This window comes from Emys orbicularis, chromosome 19 (assembly GCF_028017835.1).
Source record: "Emys orbicularis isolate rEmyOrb1 chromosome 19, rEmyOrb1.hap1, whole genome shotgun sequence".
Classification (NCBI taxonomy): Eukaryota; Metazoa; Chordata; order Testudines; family Emydidae; genus Emys; species Emys orbicularis.
In genome coordinates this window covers 5,673,984-5,690,826 of record NC_088701.1, presented here as the reverse complement: position 1 = coordinate 5,690,826, position 16,843 = coordinate 5,673,984, and the positions used below count along the sequence as shown (strand labels likewise).

The 16,843-nt window shown below is 56.7% G+C and overlaps 1 protein-coding gene across 1 annotated transcript; it reads left to right on the top strand.

Moving 5' to 3' along the window:
* The first annotated feature begins 238 nt into the window (after positions 1-238).
* LOC135891624 (C-type lectin domain family 17, member A-like) lies at positions 239-9,911 on the top strand. The gene is made up of 9 exons (XM_065419234.1): positions 239-329; positions 3,421-3,546; positions 4,843-4,905; positions 5,908-5,970; positions 6,184-6,246; positions 7,218-7,307; positions 8,070-8,215; positions 8,331-8,437; positions 9,764-9,911. The coding sequence occupies exons 1-9, from the start codon at positions 239-241 to the stop codon at positions 9,909-9,911; spliced, it is 897 nt and encodes a 298-aa protein (XP_065275306.1).
* Positions 9,912-16,843: the final 6,932 nt, after the last annotated feature.

Sequence of the window (16,843 nt, the reverse complement as noted above, 5' to 3'; positions counted from 1 at the left end):
TAAGTCACTAGAGCGGGGGGCGAGGGTGGTTGTACCCCCTCACATTTTTCCTGGAACGGTGATTGTACAAAGGTTCCCAGCCGCTGGGGGAGACGTGACAGGGACACAGATCTCTGCAGTTCTGAAGAGAGGAAGGGTGACTGGGTGCATGTGTTTCCTTTTCAAGGAAAGCTGCTCAGAGGCTCAGCGGCTATAAAACCCAGCGGCGCAGAGTTGGGAGAGGGAGAAGCTCAGAGCGATGGCTTTAGACAGCATTTACCAGAAGTGTGAAGAGTCCGACCGAGTGGAGCTCAAGGAACAAGAGGCAGAAATGGTGTCTGGAAGAGCAGGTAACACCAGGGCTGCAATAGTGGGAGATCCCACCATCGCTTCCTCCCAATCAGCTGACTCCTTAATAACAGGCCCCGATCCCACAGACCTCACACAGCACTGAAGCCGAGGGCTGGGCAGTTTGAGTGAGCTCTGTGGAATTGGGCCCCTGTTCTCTGGAAGGGGATGGGGTGGGAACTGAGCAGGTTTCTACTCTGGCATGTGGCTTTTCAGACATCGCAGCTGGAGGGCGCTGGACAGAACCAGGCTGAGACTTCCCAACTTGGTTCAGCAGCATTTTGTCACGTGTTTGGTGTTTGGTGCTTATGTAGTACAGCCATGAGGGATCTAAAAGGAGAGAGAGAGAGAGAGAGAGAGAGAGAGTCTTGTAACTGTATTGGTCCCAGGATGTGTGAGAGACAAGGCAGGTGAGGTAATATCTTTTCTTGGACCCACTTCTCTTGATGCAAGGGACAAGCTTTTGAGCTTCACTGGGCTCGTCTTCAGGTCTGGGGAAGGTAAACAGAGTGTCCAATACTTCACTCTAATCACCATGCAGTCTGGCTGTCTGGCTGCAGGTGTTGGCTGGGGTGGGCACAGCTACAGGTGTCGGGGGGAGTTGTTTTTCAGGATCCTCCTCCTCCACTCTCAGCCTGATTCATTCCTTTCTTTTTTCCCCCAGCACACTTTCGCCTCCTCATTTCTCTCTCTCTCGCTGATTCCTTCCTTCCTTTTCCTAACATGCTTCCCTCCCCCCAATTCCAAGGGACACTGAATCTCTCCTCCCAGAATTACAGGGGCTGGTGTGATTTAATTTTAATGAAAAGAAAAAAATAAATAGGTAGAGAGATGGGGTGTGTTGGAAGGAGAGGGAAGGTGACTGGGGATGGCTAAGGAGAGAGAGAAGATTTGGCACCCACCCTGCCCTCAGCACTACTGCTGCTGATGCACAAGTTGCCGGGCAATGGAGCCCGTTATACACATTAAAGCCCTGCAGAGGGGCTGGGATCCCACAGGAACCACTGCCATAATAGCAGGAGCGGGTAATGTACTGTGTTGCGGGCGGGATTGGGCGGGTAAAAAAACCAGCCTGCGGGAATTTGCAGGAAAACACGAACTCTCTTGTCGGTTTGCAATGAATAGAATGTCAGGAATGGAAAGCAAGTTGGGTTTTTTAACTAAAGGTTTTAATAGTGAAATTTAAGCGAGGGCTAGAAATAACAGGCGTTAAAGTATTTTTACATGGTTTAAGCCAGGTTTGTTTGATTCTTTTAGTGCTAAAATTGTATCTGAACTTCATTTATATATATATATATATTACCTGACTGTTATCATTTTGTTTTTATTTTTATTAGCATGGGGGGATCTGTTTCTCTTGCGGAATTTGCGGAATCTAAGGTTTTTACGGGTGGGAGTGGGATAAAAACACAAGTAACAATGTGGGAGTAGGTGGGCCTGTGTATTGCAGAGCAGGACTAGAGCGGGATTAAAAAATAGTCCCATGCAGGGCTCCCATACACATCCCAGGTCGTGCCATCAGCAGCCTTGTCCCCAGTGGCTTTCCTAGGCCCAGAGGTACATGTCCTGCCTGACGCGTTTCAGGGCACTGTGCAGGGAACAAACTTCTGAGGCTACAGCAGAGGGGACAGCAGCACGGAGCTGGGGGCAGCCTCCCTGGCTGGGGGTCTTCATGGCACATGAGTCTTTGGCACGATGGGGAAGACTCTTGGGGGACAGTGCCGGGGAAGCTCAGGGCACTGGGAGAGGAGGCCAGGGCTGGGGTACAGGCAGCCATCAAGAGGGGATCACAGGTCGAGCAGGGGATGGGGTTGGGCAGGGGAAGATGTATGCAGAGACCTGAGCCATGGAGCCATGCACCGCCCGGCCCGGTTCCCCAAAGGATCCTTGGTGAAGGACATAAATCCACACCGTTTAGAGGTCAAGCATAGGAGTTTATTACACACAGCGCTGGCGGAGTGTCACCTGGCTTATTAGGCTCAGAGACACTGTCAATCAATTGATTACAATGGAATATATAGATTTTCCATGGGCGGGGGAAAGTGACGGGGTAGGCAGTTCCACACCATGGGATAGGTTTTACAGCAAGACAAGAAAGCACATTAGCCAATGGTTAAAAGGTTACATAATGTCTCCGCCCATGGTCTCAAGTTAGCAAGTTAACATTTAATTAATACTTTGATAAAATGTTATTAGTATAAAATATATATGTTGAATTCTGATTTGGGGTCCATAAGAATGGAGCAACTCCTTTGATTGTCCAACAGGTACATTCCTAGGGGTTAAAGCAAAGAAACAGTGAAAGCATATGGCAATAGAGATTGTCTCCTTTATGTCTTAAGGCAGGGAATTGGTCCCTGGGAAAGGAGGTGGAAGGATGCCATATCTTTATACTGACATGTGCCAACTTTTCATAAACTCAAGGTTGGATCTGTGGGAAGACTGTTTCCCTACAGAAGAGACTGACACAATAGCAACAGGGATCCCTTGTTCAATCTGAAACATTGGATGAAACATAATTATTCAGTTATTGCTTCAACATCTGGTATTTCTACTGACCAAGCATATCTTAGCAAAGGCAATGTTATTTTGTTTACCCCAGCTTTCTCTTAGCTGATCACTATTTGCTAGGCCTCTGGTCTCTAGACCAAACTCTGGACTTTGGGTCTGAAAAAGAGCTGGCACAATCCATATACCAGGTTGTTATATAAAATGCACATGGATTTTAACCCTTCACTTGGGAAAACACAGGGGACTCCCAGGAAATGGGGTTCTCTTACTGCTAGGGCAACAGGAGTGATGGAAGCCTGAGACAGTGAATGGACTCTAGATATCCTAGAAATAGAGAGATTAGATAGAACGGGGATGGCTGGATGGAAATACACAAAATCATGTTCCAATTCCTACTTGACGTCCCTCCCAACCTCTGGGTGTGATTTGCCCTGCAGTGCCCAGAGGTGCCTGACTCCAGAGGCGCATCCATCACTATGTGTTAGTGAAGGCTAATAACAGTGACTGCTGATTTCCCTAGTGCCTTCCCCATGGGGCAGGGATTCGTGCTCTAACCGCCCCGTCTCTGCTGCTCCCTTCCAGGGAGTGCCTGGCTGCAGTTTCCTAGGGGCCTGAAGGGGGCAGCAAAGTCCATATTAACACTTTATGCCCTGCATGCCTTGTCGTTCGTGCTGTGGGCCGTGCTCCTCGCTGTGGCGATTGCAAAGTGTAAGTATCCCGGAAAGCATTTTGGACCATGACAGAGGAACCGGCCCAGAGGAAAAGTCCAGGGGTGCAATCCTGGCTCCATTAAGTCAATGGTCAAACTCTCATTGGCTTCAAGGAGGCCAAGAAATCACCCCACATGTCCCTCCCAGCCCGAGCCGTGTCTCTGTCAATGGCCAGCGTGGGGTGTTGCAGGGGTTGGGGTATAATCCCCCATAATGCACTTCACTGTGCCCTAGTACTGCTAATTGTAAGACAAGGCTCATTAAGTCAGGCCACCCGACCTCCAGCTCACAGCAGTGGGGCCAATAGGCGCCGACTCCGTGGGTGCTCTGGGGCTGGAGCGCCCATGGAAAAAAAATAGCGTGGGTGCTCAGCACCCACCAGCAGCCCCGCCAATCAGCTTCTCCCCATCCCTCCCAGCGCCTCCTGCCTGCCATGATCAGCTGTTCAGCGGCCTGCAGGAGGCACTGGGGGGAGGGGGAGGAGTGGGGGCAGGAAGAGGTGGGGCGGGACCTCAATGAAAGGGGTGGAGTAAGGGTGGGGCCTGGGTCAGAGAGGAGGTCCAGCAGCCCCAGGGAAATCACATTGTCTGCACCTCTGGCAGGACCCCTTCCTAGGACCCGCAATCTGAGCAGGGACACACTGGAGTGTGATGCTTGAATCTATCCCCATGTTCGAGAAGCTAGTACAGTGTGTGTTGGGACCCCCTCTGGCAGCTGCTCCACATTGGATGACAGACCAACTACTGCTGCCGGCTAACAGAGTTACTCCTTTAGCTCAAGTGGTTAGAGGTCTTTGCTGCAGGGGTCAGCTATTCAAACCCTGCTGATGACCCCTGGTGGGAGATTACACACAGCTGCAGCATTGCCAACTCTAGGTGGTTGAATTAAAGCCCCAGCTCCTGGAGTCATGTGAATAGGTGAGACTCTCAGCTTTCATTTAAAAAATTGAGACAGTTTCTAGTTGCAAAGAAAAGCCTGAGAAAGTGACATGACAGCTCAGGAACCAGAAGGCAAAGAAAAGAGATCCAAAATTTATTATTTTTTACAAAGCTCATGATTTTTAACCCAATATCATAGGTTTTTTAACATTTGGGGTTGGCCAGACTGCTCCAGGGTGGGGGTGGCTCAGAGAGGACTGGGAGATTGTCTCCCCCAGACACAAGTGAGCAGTGGGAAGCTGGGAAATAGAAATGCAGCATTCCTCCCTGGGCCGTGACTCCAAACTGAAAACCCATCCCTACTCGGAGTCCCCCAAACCATATAAACAACAGCTGACGTCAGCCCCTCTTTCTAGACGCAGAGATGTCCAAGGAGCTGGAGCAGATGCGGACTGATCAATCCGTGCTCAGAGCCAACGGTAAGAATTCAGCTTACTCCCAGGCGTCCGTTTGTTGGTATTACTGTTGTTACCCTTTTGGCCCAAGACAAAATCGGAGGCCTTGCCGGGTTTGTTCCCGTTAGGGGGAGCAAACGCTGCTCCCAGGCAGGTCTGTTCTCGCTGTGACTTGTTTAATTACTCGGGGTCCTGTTCCACTGAACAGGGCAGGAACTAACAGCAGCAGCTAGGTTCCTTGCTCAGAAATCCCCACAGCTGCCCCTTCAGTGAGCTCTGTGCCCAAGGAGCTCTGTCTCCACTTCCTCCCAGGGTCCCACTCACAGCTCCTTCGGCCTTCCACCCATGCGGCTGGCAGCCGGTTTCCTAGCAACTGGAGCTGCAACCCTGCGTCACCCTCAGACCAGCCCACCTGAGCTCTGACCTGCCATGAAACCTGGTTGGGCAGTCACCTCCACTGTCTGCATCTATTTCAGGCCTACAGTGGCTTGATTGCTCCTCCCGCACTTGGTACCCATTGGCTTTAACGAGGTCTGTCATTGTCTGTGGATCCCACATGAGGGCAGTCAAGAGCACACTCCAGCATAACACTATTAGGTGTATTACGGTAGCAGCTAGACTCACAGCCCAGACTCAAAGTCTCTCGATTTTTCAGCAAAGGACATTCTTGATGAGGTGCCCCATTACTCACTAGTCTAGGGGGGACCCTAACTAATCCCACTAGCTGGCTCTCCCCTAGGCAGGGCTGGCCGACAGCCGTGGGTCTGGGGGAATGAGCACAGGGCAGGGAATCAAGGGGTCCTGAGTTCTAACCTTGCCTCACTGCCTGGCCTGGGGCAATTCACTCCTATCTGGAGCCTTAATGACCATCAGGGCCTGGGGGGTTAAAGCAAATCCACTCGCATGCAGCCTCCTCCAGGGAAGGAAACCAGCCCTGGGTGGCCCTCGTAGACCCGCTCTGCTGGGGAACGCGGCCCTTCCCCACGAGACAAGTGTGGGGGAGACAGAGGGTTCCCAGCTCACCAGGCTCTGAGATGGCGAAGCAACTGGGGATGCTTCATTTCAATCAATCCACCATGCGCAGCACTGGTACGTACCCGAGTCCTCACGATCCACAGCCCGACGTCCCCTCTATGACTCCCCTGCACCTCTCATCTCACCCCTTTGGCCTTCCTCCCTCCTCCTCCTCACAAGCCCCTCCCTACCCCATTTCCTGACCAATCTCCACCCCTCCCCGCTCCCGCTCAGCCCCGGTCCCCGAGACTCCCCAGGAGTGTGATGGGCTCTGTTTCTGTCTCTCAGGGGAGGAGCTGGCCAAGGAGCTGAAGAGGCTGCAGTCAGACCAGGCCTCGCTGAGAGCGGAAGGTGAGGGCAGGCGGGGGTGTGGAGCAGGGCTCAGGCGGAGGAAGGCGGGGGAGGAGAACAGCAGCAGGAAGCTGAGATGGGGCTGGAGAATCGCAGCCCTGGGTGGCCATGGCAATCTGGGATCCCCCCCACACCGGATCCAGCCTGAGCGAGCAGCATTTGTGATTCGTTCCCTGAGATGGAGGCATCAGGGCAGGAAACCCAGGGCCAAGCCCCACCCTTGTGGACCCCAGCGGGGATGCAGCCAGTACCCCCGGAGCCTGCGTTCAAGGCTCTGTGTGCACCAGGGGCCCCATTCTGAATGGGGGGAAGCCGATTAACCCTTTAGTGCCGGGGATTCTCACCCCAGTGTGTTCCCAGTCTGGCCTTCAGGGAACAGTCTGGGCTGGGCTGCTACAGAGAGGCTGTTTCTTGCTCCCCAGAATCATTTGGGGAAAAGCTGGGAGGGGATGGGGGACAGGGACCCATTAGGGGCCGAGGGGAGGCAGGTAGATTCAAGGGCATGGCAGAAAGAGGAGGACCAGGTGTAATAAGCTCAGGGTGTTGGGGAGCCAGGGGTAGGGAACTGGGGGGCAGGGCAGTGGGGGGAGGGGCAGGGCTCCTGCTGGGGTTTAGGGAGAGAGGGGGGCAGGTTTGAGCTGAATAAATTTGACCCTGGTAAAGGTTGGGGTCCTGCCCGAGTGTTCGGCCGGGTCTCCAGTCCCTAATGACTGTATTGGACCGACTGTAACAAGCTCGGTGCCTCCCGCTGCTGAGAAAGGGGCCCTGTTTCAGTGTCACAGCCAGGCCCCAAAGCCCGGTGTTTACAGTCTGTACACAGACACGCCAGGCCGAGGTGCACACACCCACGGCTCTGGCTAACTTCTGGCAGCTTTGGATGCACAGAACATGGTGAGCGGCACTCGAGGCTCCCAAACTATTTAAAGGGATGGGACCCCGTTCCCATACACGACGGCGTGTTGTGTTTCCAGTGTCCAGGGATCTGGCCAAAGTGAAACATGACAGAGATGACATCAGGGCAGAGACCTACAAAATCCTGGATGCCGCACAGAAAGGGAATGGTGAGATACACGCCAGCCTCAGCTCTCTCTTCGCGGCAGGGGGACCATTTTCTGTTCTGCATCTGTACAGCGCCTGGCACAATGGGGCCAGATTTAGGGGGGGCTATGGCAATAGAGATAATAACACTGAGTAATTCTCAGCCCCTCGCGAACATTAAGGGCCTTCATATTCATTGAAGCCATTATCTCAGAGATGCTATCGCCTGTGACACCATGCTCTCCCCATGGCACTGGGCGGGGGGGGGGGGGGGGAGGCGCTGTGCTGCAGGGAGTGGGGGGTCTGTAGGGGGCACTCTTTCCTCACAGTCAGTGCTGACCGCAATCCCCCAGCGCGATCCTAGGGGGTGCTCTTCCCTCAGAGTTATATGAAGGATTGTGCTGTAAGAGTCCGTTTAATGTTTCCAGCTGCGTATTAAGCAAAGTCTCTATCGTATCTACCCATCCATCTCTCTCTTCTCATTAGCTAAGTGTTTAAAACCCTGCTGGCAAGCTCAGAGTAAATAGTGATTTGTTCCATTGGGAAATGACTCCGAATTTCCTCCACATTTAGAGGAAGCATAAAGTGGGTGAATAACATTCTCCCAGTGACCTTTCAGCTGAGCCCTTGCTGAAATGCTTTCCAGGGGCAGGGCCTGCTTGAAGGAAGCTCCCGCGGTACCTGGCAGCTGCTGAAGGCATTCGCTGGGTTTATCCAGGGTGGGGAGCCCCTCCTGCCCATACCTCCCTAGTCACACGCTGGCTCTGCTGTGTTCTCTCCGACAGGCACTTCCCGGTGCCAGCCTGGCTGGGAGCAGTACCGAGGGAGGTGCTACCTTTTCTCCTCGTCTGCCCAGGGCTGGCCAGTGGCCAGAAGCTCCTGTTTGAGCCAGACTGCCGACCTGGTGGTGATCAACGATCAAACGGAGCAGGTACGACCCCCCAACCGCCCCCCATTGGGTAAAATGCACCCATGCAGAGGGCCGCCACGAGGCCTAGCTTATGCTCCAGTTCTAATCACCCAATCCTCTGTGTCATCCGCTCTAGAATTACTTGGCCACTAAAGCTGATTCTGTTCGTCACTGGATCGGCTTCACAGACCAAGGGACTGAAGGCATCTGGCACTGGGTGGACAATACTCCTGCAGCATTTACGTAAGCACGGGGAAATCCTCTGCTCTCCCCTTCCTGCCCCGGGCCTTCCCCAGATGCCCCTGCTCCTGCAAGCGCTTTCCATCTCAATAGCTCGAGGCCTGGGACAGCACCACACAGGTTTTATTTCATGCCCTGATGACTGACCGACTCGAGCCTTTATCAGTCCCCCGCAGGTCACTGGTTCGAATCTGGTCCAGGTCTGTAGCGACTACATGGCATTGCTGCTGGGTACCCTCTGTATGAAATGACCTTGGTGGGTCTCAGCCCAGTTCCCAGTGGGGAAAGCATCCACAGATTGCACTGGGGGCTTGTCGGCCATCACAGCCGAGGGGCCGAGGACTGAATGGGCCAAGGAGATGGAGCGCCCTTCTCAGCCTACAGAGGGGTCTCTCCAAGGCAGGGCAGGTCTGAAACACCATGGCAAGGAGAAGTTTGTGCTGCCATAGCCCGTGTAGGTGGCAGCTTCTACCACTGATAACGTGACATCCTCCACTGCATCGATGTGAACTGAGGGCCTGTAACAGTAACATCCTGGACCAGTGGTTAGAGCCCTGCTCTGGGACTCAGTAGTGCTGGCTTCCATTCCCAGCTGTGCTGCTGGCCTGCTGGGTGGCCTTGGTCAAGTCACTGCCCCACTCTGTGCCTCAGTTTCCTCTTCTACAAAATGGCCAAATAATGCTTTGTAAAGTGCTTTTCTCTCCCCTGATGGAAGGTACTATCTCCAAGCGAGGCATTATTGAGCCAAAGGAGCAGCTCCATTAACCGGTAGTAGGTTGTTATCCTCTAGTGGCCCAGTGACGAGGCCTGCTCTGCTAGCAGGTGACACTTTCCCCAGCCCTGTGTTGATTTGGATAATTCAAAATAAAAACATCTGTCTGTTTGGGGGGGGGGGGGGGGGATATAATAAACCCTTGAGTTTTGGGGTGAAAATGCCACAAACCCCCTTTCAGGGAGAGGGCAGCCTGCCTTCCTTGGAGGCCATGTTGTTCACTCCTTTTCCCGAGGCCCCCTTTATGCAGCTCCGGTCCCATCAAGGGGCCATAAAGGGAACGTAATCTCCCACACGCACACTTGCCCAGGCTCAAGGGCCTGGAGAAGAGCAGAAAAGCCCCATACGTAGGGGTGGGGCTGGAGCATGGCTGGGCTTTGGCTATTTTTGGCTGCCCACAACGCCGCAGGGGCCTGAGCGTAAGTTAGACCAACCCTGAGGCTGCTCTAGGTTATGCTGAGGGGGGACCCGGTTACCAGGCAGCACATAGATGGGAGCATCTCAGCCGGAACCGGTGGCCCAGTGGCTTGAGGGCTCTTCTCTTCCTTCCCTTTCAGGTTTTGGGCCACAGGGGAGCCCAATAACATGTACAGTTCTGAAAGCAGAGATGAGGACTGCGCCCATCTGAACGAGAACGGCCAGTGGAATGACGTGTCCTGCAATTTGCCCTTCAGGTGGATCTGCGAAAAAGCTGCTTCTGTCTAAATGGCCGGAGTCCCGCCCTTGCTCTGAGCACCGGCTGAAATGTACCCGGCCCACGAGGCCTGTGAACCGTTCCAGCCCCACACCGGTCCATCAGGGCTGCCAGCTTTCTAACAGCACAAACTGAACACCCTTGCCCTGCCCCAGCCCTGAGGCCCCACTCACACAACCCCCACCTCCATTGCTCGCTCTCCCACATGTTCACTCACTTTCACCAGGCTGGGGTGTGGAGGGGGTGAGGGCTCTGGCTGAGGGTGCCAGCTCCAGGCTGGGGCAGGGGGCTGGGGTGCAGGAGGGGGTGAGGGCTCTGGCCGAGGGTGCGGGCTCCAGGCTGGGGTGCAGGAGGGGGTGAGGGCTCTGGCCGAGGGTGCGGGCTCCAGGCTGGGGTGCAGGAGGGGGTGAGGGCTCTGGCTGAGGGTGCCAGCTCCAGGCTGGGGCAGGGGGCTGGGGTGCAGGAGGAGGTGAGGGCTCTGGCCGAGGGTGCGGGCTCCAGGCTGGGGCAGGGGGCTGGGGTGCGGAGGGGGTGAGGGCTGCGGCTGAGGGTGCGGGCTCCAGGCTAGGGCAAGGGGCTGGGGTGCGGAGGGGGTGAGGGCTCTGGCCGAGGGTGCGGGCTCCAGGCTGGGGCAGGGGGCTGGGGTGCGGAGGGGGTGAGGGCTGCGGCTGAGGGTGCGGGCTCCAGGCTGGGGCTGAGGTATTCAGAATGCAGGAAGGGGCTCAGGGCTGGAGCAGGGGGTTGGAGTGCGGATGGGGGTGCAGGCTCCGGGTGGGGGTGCAAGCTCCAGGCTGTGGCCGAGGGGGTTGGGGTGTGGGAGTGGGTGGAGGCTTCGGTTGGAGGAGCGGACTCTGGGGTGGGGCTGGGGATGAGTGATTTGGGGTGCGGGAGGGGGGTCAGGGCTAGGACAGGGAGCTGGGGTGCAGGAAGTGGTGCAGGCTGTTGGAGGAAGTGTGGTGTGCAAGCTTCAGCCAAGCAGTGCTTGCCTCAGGCAGCTTCCAGAAGTGGCCGGTATGTCTGGTCCCTAGGCAAAGAGGCAAAGGGTCTCGGCATGCTGCCTGCACACGTGGGCACCACCCTCGCAGCTCCCATTGGCCACAGTTCCTGGCAAATGGGACCTGTGGAGCTGGTGCTCGGGACGGGGGCAGTGCCCCTACGCCTAGGAGCCGGATATGCCGGCCGCTTCCAGGAGCCACGTGGAGCCAGGGCAGGCAGGGAGCCAGCCTTTGCCCCACTGTGCCACAGACTGGACTTTTAGCGGCCCGGTCAGTGGTGCTGACTGGAGCCGCCAGGGTCCCTTTTCGACCGTGCGTTCCAGTCGAAAACGGGACACGTGGCAACCCTACAGCCCAGAGGGCTCGTGTGCTCCCTCTTCACACAGGGGCAAATTTCTCCTGCGGTGGAGATGCTCCACGCTCTGCTAGTGCCACCCTGCCCACCACTGCTTCATGTTTATAAACTTGCTGTTCGCAGTGCGAGCGCCTTCTCCCTTGCGATCCCCGCCACCTGCATCGGGCCCCCGTGTCTCCCACCCGCTCTGAACCCCCATCGCTGTGTGAACCCAGCGGTGCCGGTTTTGGTGCCCTATGGGGGAGGAGGCAGCGGGGGGCAGTGGTTAAAACAGGGGGCTGGGAGTCAGGTCTCAGCTCCAGGTGATGCTGCTCCCCGCTGTGCTCTGCCGACCCTGCTGTGAAATGGGGCTGAGAATGTCTCCTCCAGCGGTGGGCCGGGCGGCCTGGCGAATGGAGGCTTTAGACGCACCTTGAGATGCTTGTGGCCGTGTAAGTGGAGAGGGCCCTCAGTGCTACACGGGATGCGGAGGGCGACCTTGTGTGGAATACAGCTGCCTTGGACTCACAACGTGTGCCGGTGTAAACTGACTCGTTTCTTTGTGTAATTCTGGGTGTGCACTGACCAGAGGGCTGAGGTGTGCGTGTACACACACACACACACACACACACACACACACACACACACACACACACACACACACACACACACACACAGTGCTGGGACCACAGGAGGTCTGTTCTCATCTGCAGCCAGAGGCTGGTGGCGACCCCATGATCTGCTGGGGCCACTGGGGCTCACATTGGGCTGAAATGGAATAAAAATGGTGCCTAGTTCTCATGCTGGGCCCTGCCCAGGGGTGAGAAGGGATCACGGTCTAAATCCCTCCACCCCGACATGATTCCAGGAGCTGAGGCCCTAGCCAGGGGTTTGTAGCACCTAGGCCTTCATCCTGCCATGGGCCTCATATAGGGGGAGGATTAGGAGGAACAGGCCAACAGCCACATTGGGTCAGACCAATGGCCCAGTGTCATGTCTCTGACAGTGGTCAGTGTCCGATGCTTCTGGCAGGTGGAGGTTTAGGGACACCCAGAGCATGGGGTTGCGTCCCTGAGCATCTTGGCTAGTAGCCATTGCAGGACCTATCTTCCAGGAACTTATCTCATTCTTTTTTGAACCCTGTTATGCTTTTCGCCTTCACAATTCCCTTTGTGAGTTTTAAACCTGGTGCCTAATAATTTCCTTGGATAACCCCTGGTTGTTGCAATGTGTGAAGGGGTAAATAACACTTCCCTAGTCACTTTCCCATGATGTCACAGCCCTCTATCATAGCCCCCCTAAGTGTCTCTTTTCCAAGCGGAACAGTCCAAGTCTTTGTAATCTGTCCTCATATGGAAGCTGTTCCAGCTCCCTAATCATTTTCATTGCCCTTCTCTGCATCTTTTCCAATTCTAATATATCCTTTTAGAGATTGGGCACCCAGAATTGCATGCCGTATTCAAGGTGCGGCCATACCCTGGCTCTATAGAGAGGCATAATGATATTTTCTGTTTCATTATCTCGCCCTTTCCTAGTGGTTTCTAACACGCTATTGGCTTTTTCGACAGCCGCTGCACATTGAGCGGATATTTTCAGAGAACTCTCCACGATGACTCCAAGATCCCTTTCTTGTGCAGTAACAGCTAGTTTAGACCCCACCAGTTTGTGTGTGTAGCTGGGATTATGTTTGCCAATGTGCATTACTCTGCACTTGTCACCACTGAATGTCATCTGCCATCTTGTTGCCCAGTCACCCAGTTTCCTGAGACCCTTTTGTATCTCTTTGCAGTCAGCTTTGGCCTTAACTATCTTGAGTAGTTTTGTATTGTCTTCAAATTTTGCCACCTCACTGTTCACCCCCTATTCGCACACCAGGAAATACTCTGTGATGGTGCCAGCTGGGAGTCACTTCCCTCGGGGCAGACTGGGAGCTGCATGGCTAGGGACATTTACCTAACCCCTGTGGCCAGACCCTGTCTCCCTGCAGTGGTGGGACCCCAGAGAGATGTTTATGAGCCTGCTACTGGAGTGGCTCTTTTAGCTCAGGTGGTAGCAGCTCATCCCAGAGGTCCAGGGTTCAATCCCTGATCCCGACAACCGACCCGGTTATGCTATACTTAAAACTAGCCTGGGGAGAACAGTCCTGCTCTGGGACAATGGACCAGAGGGGACCTAGCGGAGCTGTTCCCTCTTTGACACTGTGACTCACTCAGGGTCACCACCGCCCGGCGCAGGAGGCAGGGTGATGGGGCAGTGCCCTGACATTGCCCACGCAGGCTGCACCACGGGGGCACCTGAGTCACCGCATGTATAAGACACCCCCTTATGGGGCAGGAAGCCCAGTGGGAGCTAACAACAGAGCACATGGGGCACCCACCCAGCCCGCTACCCTTGGCTTTAGACAGGAAGACGCCTGCACGACTGAGAGATCTGAGGGTTCCCAGAGCAGATGCCCAACCTGCCTGGAGATGCTCAGTGGGACAAGGAGCAGTGGCATAGCCAGGTCCTAAGTGCAGGGGGAGCAACCATAAAAAAGGCACCCCCCTTTGGCTCCTCCTCTGGCCACGCCCCCCTTGGCTCCTCCTCCGGCCGCTCTGCGCCCCCCCCCCGCTGGCTCCTCCAGCCGTGCCGCGCCCCCCCTTGGCTCCTTCAGCCACGCTGTGGCCATGCTGTGCCCCCCCCTTGGAGGGGCTCGGTCCAGGGGGAGGGGGCCGGGTGCGGCCCAGCCCTGCGGGTTCCCGCTGAGTCCGGCGCGACCTAGGAGCTGCCTCCCCATGGGGAACGGAGTCTATCCCCATGGCTCAGGCAGGGAGCTTCCTTCCAGCTCGTCTCCTCCTGGACTGGGAGCAAGTGCTGGGCTCGCCGTTCCTCCTCCCCAGCAGGGGCTCAGGCAGAGCGGGCTGGCGGCGAGGGCTAGCTGGGGCTGGCGGCTCCCCCCTGCGGAGCAGCAGGCACAGCCTTCGGGGAGGCCGGAGGGCTCCTCATGGCAGAGGTGGGGGGAGAGCCGCACGGCTCCGGCCGCGTTCCAGGAACCGGGGCCGCCGCCCTGGGGCCCGAGCCGGGCCGGAGCCGCTGGGGCCGGGGATGCTCGGCCAGCACCGCTCGGCCAGGGCCGGGGCCCGAGCCAAGCCGGGCCAGAGCCGCTGGGGCCAGAGCCACCAGGGCCGGGGGTGCTCGGCTGGCGCCGCTCGGCCAGGGCCGGGACCGGGCCGGCACGCTTGGCCGGAACCGGGGCCCGCGCCCCGGGGCCCGAGCCGAGCTGGAGCTGCTGGGGCTGGGGCTGGCGCCGAGCCGGGCCAGGGGTGCTCGGCCGGTGCCGCTTGGACGGGGCTGGGGCCAGGATCGGGCTGGCGCGCTCGGCTGGAACCGGGGCCGGCACCCCGGGGCCGGGGCCTGAGCTGAGCTGGGGCCGGCCGGGGCCGGAGCCGCTTGGCCGGGGCTGGAGGGAGCCGCTCGGCCAGGGCCGGAGTGGGCCGCGCCGCGCCTCCCCGGAGCCCTCCTCCTCGCGTCCCCCCCCACCCCAGCTTACCTCCTGCTGCCGGCCTGCCCCTGCTTGTTTTCAGACTTCCCGCGAACATCTGTTTCGCGGGAAGCAGGGGAGGGGGAGGAGCAGGGGGGTGGAGCGTTCAGGGGAGGGGAGGAGGGGGAGTGAGCTAGGGGAGGGGTGGACAGCTGCGGGGCCCTTTTAGGCGTGGCCAGCCCTGCTCAGGCGCCGCTTTTGAAAAATGTGTGAGGGGAAGCAGCTGCTTCCCCTGCACCCCACTAGCTATGCTACTGACAAGGAGGATCCAGGAACACGGGCTGGGGTCTGTCCCCTCCCTGCGGCGCGACAAGTCAGCTCCTTTGCTGGCTGATGAGGAACCTGCTGCTCCGTGTGGTGCTCATTCTCTGGGGGTGGCAGTCGGGTTCCTTCCCTTTTTGCTCCTTCGTGGTGCTGGGGGAAAGCTCAAAAAGCAGTTTTGGTTTTTCCTCTTTTCAAAAACAGATCAGAAATGGGGGTCTCACCTACCCTGCCATCCCTGGAAGCCCTGGGGGTGACTGGGAGCTGGCAGGACTGACAGCATCACACCCTGTGCAGGGGAAACCTCACTGCCTGGCAGGGGACATGATTATTTGCCGACAACATTTTTGAACCTATTTGATCCAATATCTGCTCCCAGTTACACCCGTGTAAATCCTGAGTCACACTGTTGCCTTCACTCTAGATTTACACGGGTGTAACTGGGAGCAGAGTTTGGCCCTTTAGCTTCATCCTTTTCATTTTTGCGGATGCCCATTTAACTCAAATGCCTGAGACACAGTGGGGAGAAAAGCTCTTTTAGCTAAAGCTGCTACACACCGATCCCTGCCCCTTTAATTATTGTCAGGCTTGATCCAAAGTCATCCCGCTCAGTGCTGGGGGGTTGGGGTTAAGAGCCAGGGTGTGGCCAGGACAGGGTTATCAGAGCCATTTCCCCCCTTCCCTGATCCCCCCCACTCATGAACTGGCCACCTGTGAGCCTCACCCTGGTCATCATGGCCACCAAATTGCATCCAACAGTCCTGGGCCTCCTCGTCCGTGAGGGTCCAGCATGAGCCAGGATCTCGAGATGTTCTGGTGAAGGGCTGAGGACTTCATGAGACCAGGCCGCCTTTGCAACGTGATCTGAAAAGCTAGAGATTATTATGGGGTGCAGGGATCTGAGGTGACATCCCCTCCTCCCCAAATCCTGTTCTTTCCTGCCCCAAGGAAGCAAGAGCCCCCCCCCCCTTGTCTAGAGCCCAGATGGGTCATGGAGAGCCCCCCCCCCACACACAATGGGATTCCTGCCCCAATCCCAACTACAGCAACAACAATAATGGACCAAACTGAGGTGCTGCTTGTCGAAGCGTGTCACATCAGCAGTGACATCTCCGAGGCTGACACGGGGGGTCTGCTCACTTACACCGGTGGTCCCCAGCCCCACACCCGAGAGGAGCCTAATGGGTAAGATCAGGGTCAGGCAGTATCCTAAATTGCATTTTGGTATTGTACCTAAACATTGCATTTCAATGGGGGATTCAACTTCCTTTATAGGAACAGACTCCTGAAACTCTCACCAGTCCACATTAGTGGTCAATACCAGCCCAGCCGAGACTGTTCCCTGAAGGCCAGACTGGGAACACACTGGGGTGAGAATCCCCGGCACTAAAGGGTTAATCGGCTTCCCCCCATTCAGAATGGGGCCCCTGGTGCACACAGAGCCCTGAGCGCAGGCTCCGGGGGTACTGGCAGCGTCCCCGCTGGGGTCCGCAAGGGTGGGGCTTGGCCCTGGGTTTCCTGCCTCGGTGCCTCCATCTCAGGGAACAAATCACAAATGTCGCTCGCTCAGGCTGGATCCGGTGGAGGGCGGCGGGGAGGGAGCTCCCAGGTTGCCATGGCCACCCAGGGCTGGAATTCTCCAGCCCCATCTCAGCTTCCTGCTGCTGTTCTCCTCCCCCCTCCTTCCTCCATCAGAGCCCTGCTGCACACCCCGGCCTGCCCTCACTTCTGAAGGAGCTGTGAGTGGGATCCTGGGAGGAAGCGGAGACAGAGCTCCCCGGGCACAGAGCTCACTGAAGGGGAAGCTGTGGGGATTTCTGAGCAAGGAACCTA

Coding starts and splice junctions, on each gene's coding strand:
- LOC135891624 (XM_065419234.1), top strand. CDS start 239: ATGGCTTTAGACAGCATTTACCAGAAGTGTGAAGAGTCCGACCGAGTG. Junction 330..3,420: donor AATGGTGTCTGGAAGAGCAG/GTAACACCAGGG, acceptor GCTCCCTTCCAG/GGAGTGCCTGGCTGCAGTTT. Junction 8,438..9,763: donor AATACTCCTGCAGCATTTAC/GTAAGCACGGGG, acceptor CTTCCCTTTCAG/GTTTTGGGCCACAGGGGAGC.